This window comes from Phyllostomus hastatus, unplaced genomic scaffold, assembly GCF_019186645.2.
Source record: "Phyllostomus hastatus isolate PE091 unplaced genomic scaffold, TTU_PhHast_1.1 phas_scaffold_555, whole genome shotgun sequence".
Classification (NCBI taxonomy): Eukaryota; Metazoa; Chordata; class Mammalia; order Chiroptera; family Phyllostomidae; genus Phyllostomus; species Phyllostomus hastatus.
Window position 1 is genome coordinate 3,832,311 of NW_025334036.1, and position 20,876 is coordinate 3,853,186.

General features: G+C 60.7%; 1 protein-coding gene across 1 annotated transcript in view; it reads right to left on the minus strand.

Annotated features, from left to right (window-relative positions):
* The window catches only part of FANCI (FA complementation group I), a 31,124-nt gene that overhangs the window by 594 nt on the left and 9,654 nt on the right, over positions 1-20,876 (minus strand). Inside the window, exons 12-37 of the mRNA XM_045824722.1 lie at positions 20,283-20,419; positions 18,949-19,129; positions 18,423-18,510; positions 16,915-17,045; positions 16,523-16,593; positions 16,189-16,303; positions 14,634-14,756; positions 14,462-14,530; positions 14,135-14,236; positions 13,015-13,182; positions 12,816-12,937; positions 12,089-12,253; positions 11,272-11,451; positions 9,658-9,824; positions 9,270-9,346; positions 8,291-8,407; positions 6,238-6,289; positions 5,526-5,653; positions 5,366-5,434; positions 5,091-5,184; positions 4,629-4,813; positions 3,670-3,723; positions 3,525-3,584; positions 1,921-1,992; positions 617-712; positions 233-349 (exon numbers count right to left, since the gene is read on the minus strand). Of these exons, the coding sequence (XP_045680678.1) occupies positions 233-349; positions 617-712; positions 1,921-1,992; positions 3,525-3,584; positions 3,670-3,723; positions 4,629-4,813; positions 5,091-5,184; positions 5,366-5,434; positions 5,526-5,653; positions 6,238-6,289; positions 8,291-8,407; positions 9,270-9,346; positions 9,658-9,824; positions 11,272-11,451; positions 12,089-12,253; positions 12,816-12,937; positions 13,015-13,182; positions 14,135-14,236; positions 14,462-14,530; positions 14,634-14,756; positions 16,189-16,303; positions 16,523-16,593; positions 16,915-17,045; positions 18,423-18,510; positions 18,949-19,129; positions 20,283-20,419 (2,940 nt within the window). The remainder of the gene's footprint in view (positions 1-232; positions 350-616; positions 713-1,920; positions 1,993-3,524; positions 3,585-3,669; positions 3,724-4,628; positions 4,814-5,090; positions 5,185-5,365; positions 5,435-5,525; positions 5,654-6,237; positions 6,290-8,290; positions 8,408-9,269; positions 9,347-9,657; positions 9,825-11,271; positions 11,452-12,088; positions 12,254-12,815; positions 12,938-13,014; positions 13,183-14,134; positions 14,237-14,461; positions 14,531-14,633; positions 14,757-16,188; positions 16,304-16,522; positions 16,594-16,914; positions 17,046-18,422; positions 18,511-18,948; positions 19,130-20,282; positions 20,420-20,876) is intronic.

A 20,876-nucleotide genomic window follows, 5' to 3' on the forward strand; every position in this document is an offset into this window, starting at 1 on the left:
AGGAGGTGCACTGGGTCCTGGGCCCGAACGCTGGGGCTCATCCGTCCTCCTCCCACAGTTCGCCCACACTTAGGCCTTGTTTCTGGAGCAGTTTCCCCAAGATGTGTACTAGTTTGGGCGCCTCGGTGTGGCTCAGCGCCCACAGACCTTCTTGTGAGTTCTTAGTTTTGTGTGCCGGACCCTTTGAGCCCCTCCTCTGGCTGGGGCCGGGAAACGGGAAACAGGCACTGACCTCCCCGTCGTCCTCCTCCTCCTCCTCGCCCTCCTCGCGGAGGAGCATGTCCAGGATGTTTCCTTTGATCTTGAAGTCCCTGGACGTGCTGAGCTTCATGTGCTGCATCAGGTTCACCTGGGGCAGGGCGTGGGCGTGAGCATGGGCGCGGGCCCCGCCACCCAGCCCCCGCTTTCCGCTGACCCTCGGACACGGCCCCTGGGCCTGTTTCTCCGTCCGCCCACCCCACCCCCCCGTGACGGTTGCAGTCAGGCCATCAGGTCGGAAACAGGAACGGGCTGCAGTGCTTCCCTGCTGCGGCCTGGCTGCTTCCGTGAGCCAGGTTTCCCCCCCACCCCCACTGTGGGGTAAATGATACGGTAGAAAGTAACAGAGTATGTCTACCTTGGACCTCTTGGAAAGGAAGATGAGAAACTTTTCATACTGTTCAATGGCGAAGACGAGATTTGGGATTGGCTTGGTTTCCCGAAGAACTTTGGCCTACAGGGCAGAGAAGAAAAGACCCCCAATTTCAGGGTCCAGGGCTTCTGAGCCTGTCTCCTGAGGCCGCCAGGAGACCCGCTCACGGCCCTGCCGGGGGTGGGGGGGGGAGGGGGGCTGGGCTGCCTTCCAGTCACACGCGGTTTTCGTTCGGCGCCAGCCATGCGCCAGCTCTGGGCGGGTCGGTCTCACCGAAGGACCTGGATGTCGCTGGAGATCACATGATCCTTCCCTTTACCGCAACTCCTACGCCCTCGTTGTCCCCTAGAGGCTGGCCGAGGGGAAGGCCATCTGCGAGCGGGGGCTGCCTCGCGGGCTTGGCCATCCTCAAACAAGCAGCCGGGCTCGCTCTGCACGGGCTCTGCTGCTTCCTGGTCTGCACGCGGACTTCTCACTGAGGCTACAGTCTCCCTCTCCAGTCTCAAGCACAGCTTACAGAGCCTTCCGGCAATTTCTCACACTTTAGTGCATTGACCCTCCCCCCACAAACGAGGACACTTCTCCCTTTTTTCCTCCTAAGGAGGACGGTCTGGGAGGTAGTTCTGTATCTTTCACGTCTGCACGGCATTCTGCAGCCCTCTGACACAGCTCCCACAGGCGGACCGGCCGCATGGACGCGCGCGAGTCCGAACCCCCCGGAACTCACTCAGCAGCTGCTGTGCGCTGCCCCAGGAGGCGCGCTCCGGAGTCCCCGGGTCCCTGCTTCTCTGCACCCAGAGCGGCTCTCACCCGCACTCGAGGGGGCACCTCTGCGCCCACTCCCTCTTGCTGCGAGAACCCTTCCCAGTCGATATCGTCCCTTACTTCCATTCTTAAAGAGCGACCTCGAGGTCCTCTGGTGCTTCCTACAGGAAGCATGTGCTCTTTGGCTCAGAGCACAAAAGATGTCCATTGACCATGAAACTCACTGGCTGAGAAGCAGCCGCACACGCTTGTCCGGCCCCACACACACGTGTCGGTAGTGGCTGTCGAGATGTAATTCACGCACCACACCGTCTGCCCGTGTGCCGCTCAGTTCCGTGGTTTTCGTACCGAAGATTTAGAACACCTTCACGCCCGCAGATAAAGGCTGTACCCCCCTTAGCAGGCGCCCCCCCCCAATCTCTGCAGTGGACTCCCAGCTCTAGGTAACCGCTCATCCGCACAACTCCCGTGACTGGCTTCTTCCAGCCGCAACCACCCTGCCGTGAGTGTGGGCCGTGGCTTACCATGGCCACGGCGACAGCAGACGTGGCCTTTTTCTTCCCTCCCGTGCATTTGGGGCTCCTGCTCTTCTTGTTCTGGAGAAACAGAAACAAATTCTCATTCCTGAAGGCTGCGGCAGCACGGTGGTCAGTCCCAGGAAGGCGATCACAGCCGAGTGCAGGGGCCCCTGGGGGGCCCGAGTCTGGAGACTTGGGAGGAGGCTGGAGAGGCTGTTCCCGGGCCTGTGGGCTTCTGCTCAGAGGCCACCGCCCGATGTCTTACAAGCCCTGTGGCTGGTCACGTGCTCAGGGAGGGGTATTAAAGGTCATAGACCACCTCGCTGGGCGGCAGACAACGGGAGAACGAGGAGCTCCTGGAGACAGTAAGAACTGACCCAGGGAACTAACTGGAAGCACAGGACCCCGACGAGGCCGAAGAGTCTGAAGGGACAGAGGGAAACCACCCGCGAGTGCGGGGACACGCAAACCCGTTTTCCTGTGGTGCGTGCGGAGAGAGAGGTGGCCCGGGGGCCTGCCGACTCGCACAAGGAATGCTCCTCCGGCCCGAGCCCCCCCACCCCGCGCCCCCCCTGCAGCGTCCACATCCGTGTCCGCGAGGACCACGTGACTCCAGAGCGGGGGGCCGGCGGACGACAGCCACGGGCCAACAAAACCTGCCCGCTGCTTGTTTCAGAAAACAGGCTACTGGGCACCAGCCACGCTCTCTCACTTGCACACCGTCTGGCTGCTCGGACCCGACACGGGCGGGCCTGGGCAGTGGCGGCAGAGGGCATGGCCCAAAGAACCCCAAATGTTTGCTACCCGGCCCTCGGCAGAAGAGCTGCCAGCCCGTTCCAGAGACCGACGACCTGGGTTCACACCTCGGCTCCCTCTGCACTGGCGCGCAGCCCCCTGACCTCCTCTCGTGACTCACGCGGGGCAGCTGCCGGCCACACGGCGTGGGGAGGGGAGGCAAGAGGGCCCGGCGGACGCCGGCTGGGCCAACCCAGTGGACACGGCCTTCCAGCCGCGTCCCCAAGCTCCCCACTGTGAAGTGCTCCGGTCTGTCCAACAGGGGTGCTGCTTGAGACAGAAGTTCTCAAACAGGACAGACAATGACGGCTGAACGTGTATATTATTGCCCCTCCTGCCGGAAACTTTAATATGCCTACAGCGCCTTACAGATGAGAAACACGCCCAAGTATCTCTCCCAGAGCCCTTCTTCTGGAGGACTATCTCAGTCAGCACCAGCCGGACCCGCCCCAGACGTCCTCCGGTTCCCCCTCGGCAACAGCCCAGCTGCACTCCGACTGCTGCGACTAGGGGCCTGGGGGACAGGCCGCCCGGTCCTCACCCGGAGCTGATTCTGCACCTTAAGGACACCTGGCAATTTCTAGAGGCGTTCTGGCTGTCACAACTGGGGGCTGCTGTCGGCAGAGATGCTGTTCTGTGCCCCAAAGCGCACAGGGCAGGCCCCAAGACAGGGAGTTACCTGGCCCACAGCGTTAGCCGTGCAGAGGCTGAAAAGCCCTGGTCTGGGCCAGCTCAGGTGACCCAGCACGCCCTGGGACCGTGCGGAGGCCTCGGCACGCGAAGGCCTACCGCGGTGCTGACCCGGAGCCGCTCACCTGCACGTACGAGATGAAGGAGTAGCACAGAGGGGTCAGGTGCGAGCCCGACAGCTTCACCTGCAGCGAAGGAGGACCAGGAGGCTGACGCGCGGCAGGGATGACACGCCCCCACCCCCGCCCCCGAGAGGTGCTCTCCACTCACCAGCTTCTCCATGATTTTGGGGATCCCGCTGGAGCTCCGACACACCTGGAGATACTAACAGAGGGTCCCTGGGTGTAGCGCCCCGCCCCGTGTAAACGTCCCACGAGACCATGGCCAACGGAGCGTGACTGGGCGCTCTGACCGGGGCGGGCCGTCTCCGAGCGCCCCAGACCCATGGCTCCCTCGTCCCCCCTCCAAGCCCCCGAGCTGCGCCGACAACAGGCAAGGGAGGCTTTCTGCTTCGCGTTTGTTCAGCTCGCTGCTTTAAAACCCTCCATCTAGGGGGAAAAAACAACTGGCTACTCTTCCTTTAAAAAACGCCGGTAAAGAGAGGGGCCCAGCATTTCCACTGCAGATAGCTCAGCCAGCCCCCGCAGTGCAGCCAGAGCCGCAGGCCCTCGGAGCTGGGGGCCTCGCCGGCCCATCCGTGCCTCCGTGTGCAGGGCAGGCCACCGCCCTCTGCGGGTCCGTCGGCGGAGGACCACGACGTTCGTGTGCAAGGAAACGGTTTTTGCTGACAGATACAAACACGCATTAACTTCAACTCCACGGAGAACATGCCTTCTGGTTTTAAAACATGAACTTCCTGCCCACCCCAGTACCTGACTTGTAAAGCACTGAACACCTATCTACCTGTTAAAGGCGAAAACAAGGGAACCAACACCTCTGTTAGTGCCCAGACTGGCCGAAATACTGCAGCTTGTTTCTGCAGTGGGGAACCCGGCTGAATTCTGCAGCTACAGGTTAGGCGCAGCCCCGGAAGGTGGTGGAAGGGGCATTCACTCTTACACAGGAGCCGCACCCACACAGGCCGAGGGGACAAGGGCCTCTGAGGGCAGGTTCCAAACTGGGCCGTGAACTGCCGGTTCCTGGCCTGTGGAGACCGAAGCAGGACGCGGCCCGGCCTCCGGCCTGGCTGGGCCCCCATGGCAGTGACCCGGCCGCTCCCGGTCACTCACGTATCGGACGAGGGCCGTGAGCACGGTGTACATCTTGCAGAGGGCCCTCAGCAAGGCGTCCACGCAGCTGCCCGAGGGCAGGGCCGTCTGCACCAGCTCGTGGAAGAGCGTCAGCAGCGTGCCCAGCTGCAGGACGACGGCCTTCTCCCCGGGGAGGTTGGGAGGGGTCTCCTGGGAAGAGGCTTCTGCAGGGAAACGAAATCGCCACGTTCAAGCCCAACCAGCCTTCTCCTCTGGTGGGAGCGAGGGAGGGTTAGAAATCAACCCCCACCCGGGGAGTGAGCTAGGGAGTGTGCAGGGCGGTGGGCCTGCGACCGGCCACGCAGCGCGAGTGGACAGCAGCGGTCACGAGCCGCAGCGCTGTCCACGGTCAGCTCGGACAGTCGTGCGCGGGCCCAGGCGGGGTCTGGGTGCCTTCGCTCTCGTCACGACTCCCGAGCCCCACCCTGGCGCGAACCTTACCTGACGAGGTCTCTTGGCTCACTTGTCCCTTGAGCTTGGTGATTAGCCAGTCCACTTCTTCTAGAACCTTCTCAGCCTGACTCAGAATCAGCAACTGGGAAAGAGAAGAACGCCCACCACGGCTGGCTGCACCCGGCGGCTGGCGTCCCAGCAGGACCCCGGCCACCGCGGCGGGTCCCAGGCCTCAGGGCGGGGGCCCGTGTGACGGACCCCCCCGAGAAACAGAAGGGCAAGAGCACAAGGCGGCTTCCCGGGGCTCCGGGGCGACGACTCACACACACAGTAGGGGCCGCTGTTCTGAAATTCACCATCGCAAAGTGGTCGGTTTTCTCCACCTCCACGTCCTGGGGCGGGACAGAGAAGCGTGCCGTGAGGGGGGCCCGCGGCCGGCCCCCACCCCGGCCCGGGCGCTGCGCGGGGGGCTCGCCGCGGCACCTCGTCTATGTCTCCCAGGTGCCCGTGCACGTCCTGGGACAGGTCGCGCAGCAGGGCCACGGGGCTCTTGCACGCAGCGTGGAGGCTGAGCAGCAGGGTCATCAGGCCCTTGCAGAACAGGGCGTCCTCTGGGGCGGGAAGGAGAGAGGCACCACGGGCCAGAGCACAGTCAGGGCCCCGGGGCGGTGACTCGGGTGGAGCCTGCACTCGTCCTGCTGGGCACAGCGCCCCAGCGCTGCCCCCGCGCCCCACGCCGCTCACCCACCGACTCGCACGTCCCTCCACGGCCCGGAGGAGGGAGATGTTCCCGTTACGAGGCAGCCCTGACCGACCACTGGAACCAGCACCCCCAAGGCCCCTGCCTCACTGCCCCTCGGAGGAATCGGCTCCCCTGACCTCTGACCTCGCATCTAGCAGCGTGTGGTTTTGACCACAGCCCCTCTGCCCCCACCCTGAAGACCACCTGGGCTGGTCTCCTCTCCGAGGGGGTGCTGCGGCGGGAACGGCCAGCCGGCCAGAAGCACACGTGAGCGTGGCCGTCAGCAGCCCCGCCAGCCGTGAGCGAGCGGCCCAGCTGCTCCGCACCGTCCCCCACTCGGCGTCAGTGCCGTGCGGCCGTCCCGTTCTGGCCACTCGGCCGCACAGGTGCGTGCTGTTTGGAGAGGACGACCCCAAACAAAGCCTGAAAGCAGGAATGTGGGGCGAGACTCACCCCGGCTGTTCTCCTTGCAAACCTTGGTCGTCCAGGACAGCATCTGCACAAACTGGAGACCAGTCGGACGTTGTTAGCAAACCCGGCCGGAGGCGGGCCTGGAGGAGCCCTGCACCCGTCCGATTCCAGCCGCCCCCCTCACACACTCGTGTCTGGGTCTGACGCGCTCCCACCGGGGCGAGCAGGAAGTCCGCCCGCAGCCAGGAGCGTCAGGAGCGCTCTCCTCGCCCTGCAGCGCACGAGACTCGCAGGCCCGGCCCTCAGGAGGGGCCCGACCCCCGGGGTCAGGTCTGCGTGCTCACCCGCGCGCCTCCCCCTCCCCTACAGCCACGTCTGGGGCGGCAGTGCCCGTGCTCCTTCCCACGCCCCACTGTCTGGAGGCGTCTTTAAGGACATTAGGTCAGTGGAGAGGTGCAGGGGAGAAGATCCTGGCCGTAAGAACAGTAGAACTGGTCTTTAAGAGCCCAGAGGCTGGAGGTGGCTAGAAGGGAGTGGGAGAAGAAAAAGAGAAAGAGGCAAAACCCACACAGTTTTCTCAGGCGGAGGAGGAGCCTGCGTGGCCGGAGCCGTCTGCTCCAGCAGCGCCCCCCACAGGCCTTCAGCCGCGGGGACCCCGCAGTGCCAGGCAGCCGGGGACTCGCTCTTGGTCTCCGGGGCACGGTCAGTCCACAGCCTAACCCTGGGAGCTCTCTGTGAACTGGCATTCAAAGGTCCCCAGGCAGAGTGTGACATGTCACCAGGAGGAGGAGGAGGAACACTCTTCTGTGTGAAGGGCAGGGACAGGCAGAAGGGTCTCTACTCCTACCTGCTTCTGCAGGAACACAGAAACCCTGGAGGGCCTCGTCATCTTTCTAGAAGGTATCTGCTCATTTGGGGGGAGGAGGAGCTGACCGGGTGGGCGGCAGGAACAGGGTAGAAAGGAGACCACGTGCTAGGAATATTTTTATAATCTCTGGTTTTTAGATACTAGGACCTTACGACCTGTTTAAAATAAAATCGAAAAAGACCCCCTGAAAGGGCTGGGGCTAGGAGGTGATGGACTTTAAACTAACGTTTCCTGGGTGTATCAGCCTTCCCAAACCCATTCGTTCCCCACCCCCGACGCCCCCGCCTCGCCCCCTGTCACCGCAGGTCTTTCCCAGGCCCCTGCGCTCCGCAGCGAGCACAGGATGACGGGATGGAGTGAGAGTGGGGGTGAGCCCGCCAGGTGCTTCCCCGGCCCCCGGCCGTCTGAGCTCAGAGGGTGGAATAATCAGGCCCGCTCTCCAGCTCTCGCACCTGACACCCCGGCCTGCGTCTCCCAAAGGCCCGCCCTCCTGAAGCAGGGGCCCACCGGGGCGCCCGCGCCCAGGGCTCCGGCGAGGCTCCCCACCGGGTCAGGCAGTGATGCAGGAGAAGCACGGGGTGGGCCCTGGGCGCTCGAGGATTTTCTCCGTCAGGCCGTTGGGAGGTCACTCCCGAGTGCAGCTGAGCCCCAGAACTCAGCCCTGCTCCGCCTCCTCTGGGCGTGAGCGCTCTCGCGCACCACACCCCACGCCGACACGCCGACACAGCCGCACGCTGACCCACACAGCTCACCCCGGCAGGGCCGCTCTGCTCCTGGGTCCTCGCCATCCCTCCCTGGCCCAATGACCCTGTTGCACCTGTCCCCAAATCAGCACCAGCTAACCCTGCTGAGGAAGGCACCTGCTGAACGTCCCCTACTCTCTAAATAACTGACGTGTTTCCAACTTGAAAAAGAGGAAACAGGAAGAGGGAGTGAAAGCACAGGTATGGAAGGGGGAGGCGCCCAAGCGAAGACGTTCTCCCGCGGTGCTCACTGCGGGCGTGGACGGCAGCCACGCGGCAGCCGCGCTCCCGCCCTGTCGGCCACGGGCACCTACGTCACGGCAGACGCACCACGCAGGACCGGGTACGCCTCCCAGATCTCACGGTAACTCGGGAGCACAGCTCAGGATGACAGTTAAAATAAGCTGCACGTGGAGCGGACACTCGGACACGTTCCTGCCAGACGCAGTGCCCCCAGCCTCGAGGGGGAGCGGGGCGCACGCACCTGAGGGGAGGCGGGCTCCAGCAGCCTGGACAGGCCGGAGAGGATGCTGACGAGGAGGGAGGCTTCTTTGCTGTTGAAGTCTTCCTCCTGGTTGCTGAGCAAGTTCGACAAGGCCCTCTGAGGGAGGAAAGCACACGGAGCCGTGTCGGCAGACTCGTCCGTGCCCGGGAGAAGAAGCGTCCAGCCGGAGACTCCCCGGGCTGGGACACGGAGCATCCAGACCCACCCAGATCCCAAGAGGACAGAATCGGAACCTAAACTCGATCCACAGCTCCTTTCCTGCCCTGCTTTCCACCACCAACATGAGTGTTTCCTTAAAAACCTGCCTGCGGGCGGGCGGACCCCCCGCCCCGTCCCACACACGTCAGGAACGGCTGTGCGCCCAGGCCTGGGGGGTTCACAGCCCCCCGAAGCCCACCCGAGGGCCCCGGCGCTCCCCTCACACCCTCCGCCTGCCCCTCCTCCTCCCCTCGCACCGCCTGAAACGCTCTGCCCTTGGTGCGCCTCTTCCCCACCCCCACGTGAGTCCTGTCTCGAGGTGTGATCCCTGGCACCTGCACAGTCCCTGGGACACTCTGAAGTGGGAACCTCAAAAAGACCCTGGAATTGTGGCCACGGACGGACCTCATGGTTAGAAACTAACAGGCTTCGCTGTCCAGTCTTTCTGCACATCTGACACCAGGGACACAAGACACACCCCACCCCTCCCCGGCTCCTGCTGCCTCCGCGTGCCAACCCCAAGAGTGGGCCCTGGAGGCACTGACTGCGGCAGGGTGGGCCGGCTTCCCACACACCGGCCCAGCCCCCTCTTAAACGCGGACCCTTCCATTCTAAGAGCTCCGTCCTCTTGCTTGGATGATGACTCAGAAAAAGTCCCTGTCCTACTTGTTCCCTGTCGGCTGTTCCCACCAGCCGGCCACGTGGACAGCCCCTCTGCCAGGACCCCTGGGCCAGGCTGGCAGCCGCCCAGGCCGCTCACCTGGAACTGCCGGATCTGGAACGCGGCCCGCTGGGTGACGCTGACGTCCGCCTCCTCGCCCTCGCTGTCCGGGACGTCTAGGGAAGGAAAAGAGCTCACCTTCTTTGAAACGGACTTACTGTGCGTTTTCGCTTTAACAGCTAAAATTTTAGAAAGTCGAAAATCCAGAGACAGATTTAAATATATTCGGAAGAGAAATTCTGCAATTTCCTCATTTTCACCACGTTCCGTGTTCCAGTCACTATTTGTGGTCACGTGGGATCCAGTGAATGCCGATTCCGAACCCACGGTCACCCGCCAGCAACAGCAGGACTGTCCTCACGTGACCTCTGACGGGTTAATAAACAGGGTCCAGAGGCCCGGTTAAGGAGGAGAACGGGAGGCCCACCCAGCGCGCGGAGGAGCAGGGGCACCCGGGGCGGGAAGAACTGCTGCACGGCGCTCAGGATCCTCTGCACGCCCTCCAGGCACAGCAGCGAGACGCTCCTCCCTCTCTCCTTCCGCCCCGACTCTTCCACGCAGGTGGGGACGGACGTGTACCTCCAGAGCAGGACCCTGCACGGGCAGAGGGGGGTATTGTTACTGTTACAGCCAGCCTCCCTGAGGTGCAAGTTCCGCACGGTCAACTTCACACCCCGCAGACGGGCGCACAGCTCCGTGAAATTTAACAAACCCGACGTGTGTGATCACCCCACACTCAAGACACTGCCGTCACCCGGAAAGCTCCTTCGCACTCCTCTGTGGTCGGTCCTCTCTCCCTGGTTCCCCAGGCGACCACCGATCCCTTCGTCCCCGTCCCCACGGTTTTACCGACAAATCGTTACGTGAAAGGGCACCACAGAGCGCGCAGCCTTGGGAGTCAGGCTCTGTTCCTGACTGTTCGCTTCCGAGAGCCACCTGTGCGGCTGCACGTGTCGGCAGCTCGTCCCAAGTCACCCCGAAGCGTGGATGTGCCACAGCCACCCGTCCTGTCAGCCGTCTGCTGGCGGGCACGCAGGCTGCTCCCATGTTCGTGTTCTGCCACCGCAGGGGCAGCTGCTGCAGGCAGGCCCCCGACCTGGGTCTGTGCTCTCGTGTCTCCCGAGGAGCGGCATGTGCAGGCCACGCGGCAGGGCCAGGAGTCCTCCCAGACTCCTCCTGGGAGGGCCCTTCTGGGAAGCTGCCCGACCGCCTTCCGGAGCGGCTGTGCCGTCCCGGCCCCTCCCCACCCAGGGCAGCATGAGGCCCAGTCGGCCTCTCCATGTTCAGGCGCCCGACAGACACGTGGCGGCTGGGTCCCTGCGCCCTTCATGCGCGTGTCCGCACTGGAGAGCTATGTGCACCCTCTTCTGCCCTCGTGTGGCTGCGTCTACGTCTCTTCTCCGCTAAGGTGTCCAACCTTTCACCCACTTTTCAACTTGGCCTTTTTTTTTTAATTGGAAAAAAGGCTTCTTTCTGGGCTCTGATGACCATCCCTTCACCAGAGGTGATTTGCAAATGTCTTCTCTCAATCTGGGGCTTATCTTGTAATTTCCCTGAGTGTTTTTCAAAGGGCACAATTACTTAAAAAGACTGTGCTTCTGGTGTCACACCTAAGAAATCTTTACTTAAAACAAGATCAAAAAGATTTTTCTCTTCTTTACATTTATGTCTCTGATCAATTTCAAGTTAATATTTTGCAGATGAGTTGAGACATGGATAAAAAAAGTTTGGGGGTTTTTTGCATATGAATACTCATTCCAAAACCATTTGTAGAGAAGACCTTCTTTCCCCATTAAATCACCTCAGCAGGCTTGTCAGGTCAGGTAACCCAGGTAACCATAAAGTGTGTTATTTCTGAACTGTCCACTCTGCCCCCGACTCTGCCCGTTCCACGCCGTCTCAGACGCAGCACCCGTACGAGGAAGCCCTGACACCCGGAGCGTGAGTCCTCTCTGTCCCCTGACTTCAGACTTGCCCCAGTCACTCCTCCTGGGAGGGCCTGCAGCCCGAGGGCCAGGCCTCGGGGGGGGGCGCGCCTTACCGAGTTATGTCGCAGAGGTTCTGGAAGATCTTGTCTGCGTTCTGGCCGTCGGGGCCACTCACGCGCCCCGTCTCCTTGAGCTGCTGCGCCTTCCGCAGGGCCACGCCGACCGCATAGCGCATGAACTCACCGTTGGACCTGAGCACAGACAGGCTCTCCTCGTGGCTTTGGGCACTGTCCCTGGGGAGGGGGAGGGAAGGAGGAGGAGGGGAGAGGGAGGGAGGGAAAGAGAGACGGTCCCTGACTGTTCCTGGGACCTGGAACTGGGCTCTCCAGGGACTGCCCAGAGCTGCAGCACCCAGTGTGGGCTCCGCAGACTGGACCCCAGGCCCGAGCCCGTGCCAAGACTGCCCAAATTACCTTCCCCAGACCCTATCCCCTGCGTGTGTGGGGGTGACTTCTGCCCCACGCCACCAGGCCAACTCTCAGACACCAGCAGAGTGTCTGAGCGGTCAGCTCTGCCCCGACACTGCCCACCTGCAGAGTGCAGAGACCCCACAGGTTCCAGGTCAGTCCTGCCAGCCTCCCCTCACCCCCCACTTCAGGCACCAGCTGCCAGGCCAGGCAGCACCCTGGCCGTGTCCCAGAGGTTCCGGAAGACCGTCTGGCTGTTATCTGCACTTCTGACTGACCGGCTGTCAGAGGTTCCCACAGCCCCTTCCTGGGGCTCCACGTAGCTGCTGAAACGCTCTCACAAAACTCAGAAACACACGTGTGCAGCAAGAATCACGAACCCCAGCCAGGTAACGATGCCCACACAGGTCCGCGGGCGCGCCCTCGCTGTGCGGCCCCCTCCGGCGCCCCGTGGGGGCCTTACCTGAAGAGGGCGGTGAGAAGATCGGACACGAACTTCAGGGACAAAAAACTGTCAGTGGTCTTGCAGGCCGTTTTGGTTTTGCCTTTACCAGCTTTTTCGTGAAGGATGTCAGAGAGTCTCTTGTAACACGTAAACAAGCTCAGGACGTCCTCGAACTTGTTCTTACTGTGCGAAGGGAGAGAGAGACGGCCAAGGACAAGCGTCAGGACGCTGCGGCCCCGTGTCACACACGGTCGGTCATAGGGAAGTCACAGTGCTCCTACAGCTCAGACACGACGTCGTCGCATGCGAATGGGCCTTCGCTGCGGACGGGGGACTCCCGGCCCTGCCGCTCGGTCTGGGTTATTCTTCCCTGCCTTCTCCGGACCGGCCAATAGAGAGCACGAAGCCCGACACCGCCACCAATCAAAAGGCCCCTCTGACCACGCGGAGTGCTCGAGTCCGGGTCTGGGGAACCCCGAATGGACGGAAGCCTGCCGGGGGCACGGCGTTCACCAGCCTGTCTGGCGTAGACAGGCCTGGGAGTTCTCTGGCTGGACGAACAGTGTCTGCTCTCGGGCTAGATGTCGATACCAGAGACGGGGCCACGCTCTGGAATCTGTTCGATACCTAGCCCAGTGTTAGAGCTCAGAAAAAAAAAAAAAAAAAAAAAAAAACAGAACAAAACCCCAGTCCCATCAAACGGAGTCCCAGGGAAACTGCCGCTACAGCCACACCGATTCCTTACCTGAAGTTACTGGTGGAGAAGTTATACTCCATGAGCACCTCACAGACTCCCATCACGAGAGAAGCACAGATGTTATTCTTGAGGCCGACACCGGTGCTCTGAGAAAAGTCCGCTGACTTGTCCTGGAAGACACAGCAGTGAACGCTAACGGGCTGCGCAGAGCCTCCACCGCGCAACAGACCCGGGCCCCGGCCACTACCAGCTCGAAGTCCTCCAGCTCGCTCTTGATCATTCTGTTCGTGACGGACTCCAGCACGTCGTCCAGCTCCTGGTAGAATCCCTCCTCCTCCTCCTCCTCCTGCTGCAGGGGCATCACCCTGCTCTTGTACCAGGCCAGGCAGTGCTGAACACAGCACAGCAGATGGTCCTGCAGAAGGAAGTGGTAATGACGCGTTCGCGAGTGCTCAGGGCTAACTGGTGGAGCTGACGCCAATCAACAAGTATGTCTCGTCTGCAAGGAAGGTATTCGCTAGCACCACCAAGTAACCCAATACGAATTAACACAACTGGAAAAAACCCGAACACACAGAGTATGCAGAGGCACGGTTTCTGGCCTCTCCCCGAGGAATTGGCTTCACAAGCAGCTGCGCCCCCGACGGCAGCACCTGGCGTGCTGCCTCTGACCCGGCGCGGACACCGGGGAGCCGGGCTGGGCAGCCAGACCCTCCCTGGCGCTCTGGGTCCCGGAGGCTGTTCCAAGGTGGGGGTTTGCGCTGAAGGAACCTCTGGGAGACACCACGGCACCTCCTGGCAGAGAAGGTGCAGGTATGAAGGCAGAACACGGCGACTCTGCGAGCTCGAGTTCCAAATCGTGGGGACGTGGGGGGAGAGTTTCAATTTTATCTTCTCCTCCCGTCCTTCCGAGGCTACAGAGCCAGAACGGGAAACCAGCCTGCTCCGGTTCTGCTGGAGGGCCGATGGACCGCCAGTTCCAGCTCAGCCTGGACCACAGGCGCCCTCCAGAAAAATGAAGCCGGCCCCTGGGTTCATCTGCTCCTCGGTGACCCCCACCCCCCCCTTCCTAAAGGACGTTTATTTAGCACCGGCATCGAAGGGCTGCAAACGGGGGACAAACTGCCCAGGGCGGGGAGCGGGTGCCCCACGATGAGATGCCGACACAGAGACGTCGCGCCAGCAGGCACCCGGCGGCAGGGACAGCTCGGAAAAGGCCAGCCGGGAGGATGTCAGGGCGGAAACTCACTGGGAGCAGCACAGAAAGAATCCCACAGGGAGAAGCACCTCCTTCTGAAGACCAGCCCCAACCACGGGGTTGACACTCAACGGTAAAAGTGACGGTTTCGGGGGGAATGAGGTCTCACCAGTGGCTCTTGCAGGCAGATCTCATCTCCGTGGGTCAGAACACAGGCTTCCAGCTTCAGGGGGGGCAGCACGTCAGCCTGCGGCTCATAGAACTGCTTCAGCTGCAGGTGGCAAGGGGGACAGACACCGGCGCTCACGACCGCCTGCCACTTCGGTGACCGGTCAAGCTAATGGCACGCTTCATGCGTAACACCTTCTGGGACTTATTTCCAAAAGTGCAAAGGACGCAGGGGAGTTTCTACCGCTCCGGCGCACCCACACCCTTCGCCCTTGCTTCAGGCCCCGTGCCCCCACCTGTTTTCCGCACCCGCGGAACCCACTCTCACCTGCGACAGCAGCGTCTGCATGATGGAGCTGGCCAGCTGCGAGTTCCTCCGGAGAACGTCGTAGAACCCCTGGGAGGGATCGAGCAGAGACTGAGTGAGCCCGTGTGTGTGCCGTGCTTTCACGGTCGGGAAAGAACCGTGAAGCGAGGGAGGCCAGCGGGAGACAGCTCACCTCATACAGCAGGAGTCGGACGTCCGCCTGCTGGCCCAGGCACCTCCGCAGGCTGTCCATGATCTCCAGGCAGAAAGCCTCGTTGGCGGCGGAGCTGTAGCGGCCGTGCACGTCCACGTGGACCTGGAAGGGACGCCCGGAGCGGGGGCGAGGCAAGCCTCGGTGCTCGGCTTCCCCCAGACGCCACAGCCCGGGACAGCGGCGGGTGTCCCCGTCACCACCAGGCTGGGACGAGGGCCAACCGATCCCGCTTTGGGATGAGGGAAGTTCTAGGCATTTTATACGACGAAGCCTACCCCCCGCCGCCCCCCCGCCCGCGGTGCTTCTCGGCAGTGGCGGCTGCTCAGGGAAGCAAGCGGAGTATTTCCCGCCTCTGCAGGCTGGCCGTCCCTAACACACTCCATTTCACTCACAAGGCCTAAAAGCCGTCCTTAACTGTCCTCAGTAGCTGGGAGAACCCAGCCTTTTGCTTCCACAAAATCCCGAAAGGGTTAGAAGTGACTAGCTTTTACTTCGCAAGCGAGCACGACGGTAACACCCCTTGTTTCATTTACATGAAACACCCAGCAGCCACAGAGCAGTAACCCCTGACCCCGGCCCCTGGCATGCGAGCAGGGCCGTAAGGGCCGAGGGAGGTCCAGCTCCAGCTCCAGCCTGTCCGGGTGGTATCGCCTCGGGCCAGTTACTGCCCCTCTCGGCTTCGGTTTTCTCATCATTACGAGGGAGATGGCGATGACACAGGAAGGATGCCCAGGGCTCCTGATGTTCAATCTGCGCCGCAGGCGAGAGCCCCGCACGGCTGCACTAGAGCAGCAAAGGGTTCCCGGTGAAACTGGCATGTTGATGGCCGTAGTGTGCAATCATGTGGCATGTAGTTTGAACTAGACAATTTTACTGTTCCAAAGCCCACACTGCCAGATTATTGTAAAAAGTTTCATTTTCTCCGATCACGGCATTTAACAGATGCTCGTGTGCAAAGTGAGGACACGGCTGAGGAGGGAGGGCTACAACAAACACGCACGGCCTCCGAGGACTGCCGTGCAGACTAAGGGACCCGCAGCACTCAGCACGGCGTCCAGCACGATGAACCACAAACGCCACGCACACGCGTAATTTAAAACCTACTAGTGACCCGTTAAAAGAAGCTGATGGGATTATCTCCGTTTTATTTAACCCAACATATCCAAAATGTTATCTCCACATGGGCTCACCATGACAACCAGAGTCTACATCCTTAAATTTCGCACTGTGTCTTTAAAACCCAGCGTGCATTTCACACGTGCGGCACGACTCCATTGGGACTGGCCGCAGCTCGAGGGTCTGCACCGAGCTGGCGGCTGCCACAGCACAGAGCCTTTCAGCCGGCCGCAGGTCTGCCGTCAGTGATGATGGTTAAGTGACACTGATCACAGCAGCGATGACACCATCCCCATCACCATGGTCCCGACCCTGCTCCACCACTGTCTGCACAACCGGAACCCGGCGGAGGGAACCCGCGTGCAGGTCACCAGCTCCTGCACCTGTGCGCCCACGACGAGCGGGGGCCGACCCTCACCTGGCTGAGGCTGGCGGGCTGGCTGCACTGGGAGGATGACAGGCTGCCCAAGACTCTGAAGTTCTGCAGGAGCAGCAGGAAGCCGGCCACCGCGGACTTCCGGGCGTCCAGCTGCCTGGCTCAGGGACAGACAGAGAAGTCATTAACAGTGCTGATTTCACAGCAAGGGCTTCCCGGGTCAAAAAACCCCAGTCAGTGTTGTACGGAGACGCACGATGGGACAACAGTGAAGCAGAGAGCTACGCAAACTCAATTTACAAGGATGCAGGGGGGGCGGAGGACTTTATCCACAGTGGCCGGCACCAGGCCCCGGAGTCTCACGGGCGCGACTTACCTGGCGAACATAGCCTTCCGGAGCACGAGGATCAGGGAGTCTCTCATTGCCATGCTCACCTTGAGAAGGGGCTGCAAGGGGAGGCAGCAGTGGGTGAGGCCAGAGGGAGCTTGTCTGCCAGCCTCAGCCCCTCTCTGCCCCGTCCTGTCGTCTGGCTCACCCAGGGCCCTCTGGGTCTGTTTTACACACACCCACCAGTGCGTGGCACCCCGAGCAGTGAGGACAGCGGCGCCCTTGCTACATAGGAAATGCCAAACAGGAGCTAGCTGTGCGTGCCTCCAAGTCTGCTGTCCTCAACACACAGCCCAGTTTCAGAATCAAGAGAAGCGGGATTTCTCAGTCACACACACTCACACTCACACTCCGCCCCACGGGCTCCGCGGGAGACTCACCTGCACGGCCTTCAGCAGCCCTTGCACAGCCGGAAGGGGCAGGAAGGACAGGTAGTCAAAGCTTTCAGTGACTTTGGAAGAACAACTCTGGAGAACCAAGGGTGAATGCGTGATGATATCCGACAGCAGTTCTGAAAAACAGAATCTACAATGAGTTGCCGCAAATAACCAGTTTCAAAAAAAAGGAAAAATGGGGAAAGACGTGGTAAAAAGTTTGTTTCATTTCTGGGGTCAAATACACTGCAGTATAAACAACTTCTTGCTGACCCTATCCGTTTTTCTACAGTAGCTGTAACCAGGATACTTAACCCTCTCCTGCGATAGTGTAAGACGGCAAAAGCTGACCCGCCCGAAAGACGGGAGCCCTCTGCGCTGCCCAGACAAGCAGCACGTGGCGTCGGTATCTTTCCGGGCGAAGCGGGTACACACGTGCACACTTTGATTACGTGCGACTGAAAGTGTGACGGTCCCCTACTGAACACACAAAGGCATAAAACGTGGTCTCTCTCCCTTCAAGAATTTTAACGTAGTTGGAAGCCGAGTGTATTTTAAAAGAACGGAAGAGGTAAATAACAAAGTAATACCAAATGCCTACCAATCCCCAACAGTTTACTGCCTAGCAAACCGCAGAAAAGGAGGCCGCACAGAGTTCAAAGGCAGATCCCCGGTGGGCATGCTGCAGCAGAGCGGAGAGGGGAGGACGCCCAGCCAGGCTCTGCAGGACGGGCCACGGGGGCTGCTGCGTGCTTGGGGAAAGCAGGAGTGCGGGTGCAGCAACGGAGAGTGGACGGGGCGATGCCATGGGCTTGGGGTGAGGGACCAGAATGAATCACTGAAGGTAACGGCGGATCAAACTGTCACGGATCCTAAGTGCCACGAGAGGAGCTGAAGGGTTATCACCAGAGGACGAGGGCCCCCGAGCGCCGGGGCAGTGCTCTGGAACACCCGTCTGGCGGCGATACTCAGATGGACTGCCGCGGACAGGAGAGGAAGCCGCGGCAGCGGTCTAAGTGCCAGGCTGTAGGGTAGGGGCTCGGCAGTGGGAGTGTGTGAGGGGTGGGGATAAGAAAGGAGAGAAAAGGAACAGTGGGAGGGAGAGCATGAGAGAATGGAGATACCGACTCCATCTGAGAAGACAAGAAGGAATTCCAGCCTCTGGGACTCGGAGAGGCAGGCTTCAGCTCGTAGAAGGAGTGACCGTAGAAAGGGGGAATCTGTCTGAAGGACGCTGTCCTGCACCTGAGACAGGAGCGAAAACAGACACCGCAGGGGAACACGGCGGGAACGCGAGCCCGGGGCTGTGGGAAGAGCCCCCCGGCTGAACGGCGTGCCAGGGACCGCGCGCTTCGGAAACCCTTGCAGCGAGCGCACCAGTGAGCTGCGGGCCGCCGGCGGGCAATCACTGCGCTGAACTGCTGCACTTAAGTTTGTTTTCCACGAGCGAAACATTACGGCACTTAAACGAAAACACGGCTGAGAACGTGAGCCGCCCTTCCCCAGTTCAATACCTAAGAAATGGCTGATGGGCGAGGACGCTCTGGCGACAACCCTGCTGAGGACCTGCTCCAGGATCTCCTGTCGGATCACCTCATGGATCTGAAAAGGACAGAAGAACCCACAGGACCCTCCTCGGTGACCTTCCAGCTTACAGTGCGTCAGCGCGTGTTACGCAGAACGAAGAGCAGTCCTGATACGCGTGGAACTCAAGCATTTCTTTCCCAGACAGACACGAGGAGAAGCCCCTGGAAAGACAGGAGCACGCAGCCCCACCCTCGGCCTGTGCGCAGGCCAGGCATCAGCGGGACACCCCACCGTGTCCACGAGCCCACTAGAGGTCCCGTGGAGACACTGCTTCGTGCGAATGGAAGGACAGAAAGAGCTCCGTTGACCCGGAACTGTGTCGCTTCACTTACCCTCCCCGTCTCTGGTCCCAGGACCCACATGTCTGTGTCCCCAGACTCCCAGCAAACACCGTGCCCGATGTGCGATCTGACTTAACAAACTTGGGAAGCGGCGGCCAAACTCGTGCCTTACCTTGAAAGTCTCCAGCAGGATGTTAGCTCCCAGCTGGCACGCCTGCTGGTTCGGAGTTCTGGAAGGACCCGAGCTGGCTACAACAGCTCTGCCATCGACAATCTTCTTGGGCCCATAGGAATCCATTAGAAGGAAGCCAAGTTCAACCAGGCCCTGAGTCACATGATCCCAGCTGTGAACGCTGCAAGGAGACACAGCTGAGTGAGAAGGAGAAGCTCAGGCGAACACCTTACCCTTGTCTCCTTGGCCACGCTGCACACTTCCCACACTCGACCCGGACGACCAACACTCTTCCCGCGAGCCTGTTCTGCTCATGCATCTTGACGGCACCCAACTTCCTCCTCTGCTTTCTTCTCCGAGACCCACCAGCCCCCCGGCTCGTGCCGAGAAGGGAGCAACAGTGAGGCCGGCCCCGAGCTGGGACGTGGGAGTAGAGGACCCCGGGCCCGGGCTGAGCAGCACTCGGCGAGCATGGCGACTCGCCGGAGGTGAGAGGCCCCTCTCCCGCAGCTGGGAGATGAGCCCTTGGCTCGCCCACGCCGTCCTCACCCCAGAGACTGACCCAGTGAGGCAGAGGCGGCCCTCTCCGACTAACAGGGGCCGCCAGGAGCAACAGGGAGACACCCAGTGACCCACGATACCAAACCAAACCAAACCAAAAACCCCGCCCTGGAAGAGAAGCACCGAGCCCAACAAAGAGAACTGACATCTGAAGGAGCGGGTTAACGGAACGCTCAGGAGACTTTAAAAGTGTAATGGATACCCGCGAAGGAATAAGAACATTACACGGCAAGGCGCGCTGAAGGTTGTTACGGCAGCTAATGTAGATCCTGGAATTCGAGTAACGGCCAGTAAGCTTAGCAGTCTTTTCAACTCAGTCTGAGACAGGTCTGCCTGAAACTGCTCATCCGCTGTCTGAAACTGCTCCTTCCGTTCCATCCACCAGCCCCACACGTCAGCAAGGTAAACAGAACCGTGAGCGCGTTCGCTCGCCCACCACACAGAGCTGTGACTCCGTGAGAGGAGTGAGGGCGCTATTGCGGATTCGTGCTCTTGCTACCAGGGTGGCCTCGGGGTGCGAGGACCCTTCCACCAGGAGAAGCTTGCCTGGCCACTGCAAGGGACGAAGCCTTGACACATGATGTCAGCAGCTGTGGTCAGCAGTTTTCTCTGATGGGCCGTGGGTATGGCACCAGACTTTTTCCTTTTTTTTTTATTGCATTTTTTTGTTTACATTACCTTTGAGTCCCCTTACACCTACCTCCCATCAACATACTGCGCTTTCTAACACTGAATCCCTCGGGCACCCGCTGGGGTGTGGTTCATGAACTCACCTGTTCTTGACCACGTCCAAGATCATGGCTGAAACACAAGGTCGATGAGGGACTAGATTCTGAAGAAATTTTGAGCCTTGGAGAAGCTGAAGGTCCTTAAAGCTTTTAAACACCAAAGCCTTTAAAAGGTCAAACACCTAATACAATGAAAGACATAAAAAAACGAAGCAGAAAGTGGTATCCCTGCGCCCGTTCCTGCTTGCTGCCGTATGCACAGCCCCAGGACAGCTGTCTCCCTAGAGGAGTGTCACACACACACTGTGACTCTTGCATGGGGACTGAGTGGAGGACAGGCCTTACCTAAGAGAGAAAATGGGCTAAAACCAACCCTGATATCACCCGCGAGGAGGGAACGCACGAGAGGAAGGGGCGAAGGGTTTTATCTTGTCATCCTTGCAACTTAGCTGGTGACATTAATTTCAACTGAAACGGGGACAATTTCTTGAAAAGCTACAACACAGTAAAACTGCCGATGAAGACTCAGCTAAACTCCCTCCCCGCTCTTGCAACCTGTACTGTGTGAGGTTTCCATCCCTACTCCCATGTCACCCCTGGCTCGCCAACAACAGGAAACGGAGGGCTGACCAGGTACCG